Source organism: Silurus meridionalis, chromosome 11, assembly GCF_014805685.1.
Source record: "Silurus meridionalis isolate SWU-2019-XX chromosome 11, ASM1480568v1, whole genome shotgun sequence".
NCBI lineage: Eukaryota > Metazoa > Chordata > Actinopteri > Siluriformes > Siluridae > Silurus > Silurus meridionalis.
In genome coordinates, this window is record NC_060894.1 from 452501 (window position 1) to 455000 (window position 2500).

Below are 2500 nucleotides of genomic sequence, written 5' to 3' on the forward strand. Positions count from 1 at the left end.
CCTGTGTCAGGTTCTAGTTCTTCTGTTTAAGTTCGTACCTGGATAATGGGTTTAAATCAGTTAAATCAGTGAGATTCTGAGTGGGAATCATGAACAGCTCTCACACACCCTTCAGCTAAAAATCTGGAGTAGAAGGATGAAAGTGTTGAAGGTGAGCAGCAGACAGACACAAGAGCAAACAAGGTGAAATGTGTATGAACCACTCTTAAAGGGAAAAAGCACATTTATATCGTATCAGGTAGCGTTTGGCTTTTAATATCTTAATCTATTTTCCTGTTTGTGTGTTTAATGCTGAGAAGCTTCACTCGTTCTTCTCTGTTTCCTCCTGCAGGCTTTTATAGAAATGGCTTCTGAGGAAGCAGCGATCACGATGGTGAACTACTACACCACAGCCACACCTCACGTCCGCAACCAGCCCGTCTACATCCAGTACTCCAACCACCGCGAGCTGAAGACTGACAACCTGCCCAACCAAGGGGTGAGGACCTTCCTCTCGCTCTGACCTTTAACCTTCACTCGCGGTCGCCGTGGTAACAAGCGGCTTCGGGTTCTTTGGATCAGAGGCTAATTAGGCGGCGTGATTGGCTGACTGTGGTGTGGAGCGAGAGGCAGACTACATTTACATAATTCTGGAGTGACCGAAGGACAATGGGGTGGAATTGATTGAGAGCCGCTGTGTGTGTGTGTGTGTGTGTGTGTGTGTGTGTGTGTGTGTGTGTGTGTGAGTCATTGTCTGAGAATGTTAAATCTACACCATGGTGCTTTTGCATTTTCATTACAGCTTGTGTGTTTTTTCGTGTTTGCATTCTGTTTGAGATTAATTCTAGGCTCAGACTTGGGGTGTGAGTGTGTGTGTGTGTGAGTGTGTGTGTGTGAGTGTGTGTGTTTATCTGCTACAAACTGAGTGAGTGTAATTGGTGATTTGTCCTGCAGAGAACCCAGGCTGCCCTGCAGGTCGTCAACGCAGTGCATTCTGGGAACATGACGCACTCGGCGTCCCTGGCGACAGCAGCATGATGCCTGGTCAGAGCCCGTCCTGCGCATCATCGTGGAGAACCTCTTCTACCCGGTTTCTCTGGAAGTCCTTCATCAGGTAGGATCACATCTATCTTCTCATTCTTCTTCTTTTCCCAGAAGTCTCATTTCCCTGATCCTTATTCCAGAAAGCTGCAGATACGGAGTCCAATCATTCAATATATCTTTATCTTTACAGCTCTCTCTCACTCTCTCTCTCTCCCTCTATCCCTTTCCTCTCTCTCCTCCTCCATCCCTCTATCTCTCTCTCTCTCTCTCTCTCTCTCTCTCTCTCTCTCTCTCTCTCTCTCTCTCTCTCTCCTCCTCTCTCTCTCTCCTCCCTCCATCCTCTCTCTCTCTCTCTCTCTCACTCCTCTATCCCTCTCTCTCTCTCTCTCTCTCTCTCTCTCTCTCTCACACTCCCTCTATCCCTCTCTCTCTCTCTCTCACTCCCTCTATCCCTCTCCTCTCTCTCCCTCCATCCCTCTATCTCTCTCTCTCTCTCTCTCTCTCTCTCTCTCCCTCTATCCCTCTCTCTCTCTCTCTCTCTCTCTCTCTCTCTCTCTCACACTCCCTCTATCCTCTCTCTCTCTCTCTCTCCTCCTCTCTCTCTCTCTCTCTCTCTCACTCCCTCTATCCCTTTCCTCTCTCTCACTCCCTCCATCCCTCTATCTCTCTCTCTCTCTCTCTCTCTCTCTCTCTCTCTCTCTCTCTCTCTCACTCCCTCTATCCTCTCCTCTCTCCTCCTCCATCCCTCTCTCTCTCTCTCTCTCTCTCCTCCTCCCTCTCTCCTCTCTCTCTCTCTCCTCCCTCTCTCTCTCTCACTCCTCTATCCCTTTCCTCTCTCTCTCCCTCCATCCTCTATCTCTCTCTCTCTCTCTCTCTCTCTCTCTCTCCTCCCTCTCTCCTCTCTCTCTCTCTCTCTCTCCTCCTCTCTCTCTCTCTCTCTCTCTCTCTCTCTCTCCCTCCATCCTCTCTCTCTCTCTCTCTCTCTCTCTCTCTCTCTCTCTCTTTCCTCTCTCTCTCTCTCTCCTCCCTCCATCCCTCTCTCTCTCTCTCTCTCTCTCTCTCACACTCCCTCTATCCTCTCTCTCTCTCTCTCTCTCTCTCCTCCTCTATCCTCTCTCTCTCTCTCTCTCTCTCTCTCTCTCTCTCTCCTCTCTCCTCTCTCTCTCTCTCTCTCTCTCTCTCTCTCTCTCTCTCTCTCTCTCTCTCTCTCTCTCTCTCTCCTCTCCTCTCTCTCTCTCCTCTCTCTCTCTCTCTCTCTCTCTCTCTCTCTCTCTCTCTCTCTCTCTCTCTCTCTCTCTCTCTCTCTCTCTCTCTCTCTCTCTCTCTCTCTCTCTCTCCTCTCTCTCTCTCTCTCTCTCTCTCTCTCTCTCTCTCTCTCTCTCTCTCTCTCTCTCCTCTCTCTCCTCTCTCTCTCTCTCTCTCTCCTCTCTCTCTCTCTCTCTCTCTCTCTCTCTCCTCTCTCTCTCTCTCCTCCCTC

General features: G+C 49.8%; 1 protein-coding gene across 6 annotated transcripts in view; it reads left to right on the forward strand.

The window, feature by feature from the left end:
- The window catches only part of ptbp3 (polypyrimidine tract binding protein 3), a 53421-nt gene that overhangs the window by 27544 nt on the left and 23377 nt on the right, over window positions 1–2500 (forward strand). For all 6 annotated transcript variants that reach the window (XM_046860417.1, XM_046860416.1, XM_046860418.1 and 3 more), the window contains one exon: window positions 332–478. In XM_046860417.1, the coding sequence (XP_046716373.1) occupies window positions 332–478 (147 nt within the window). The remainder of the gene's footprint in view (window positions 1–331; window positions 479–2500) is intronic.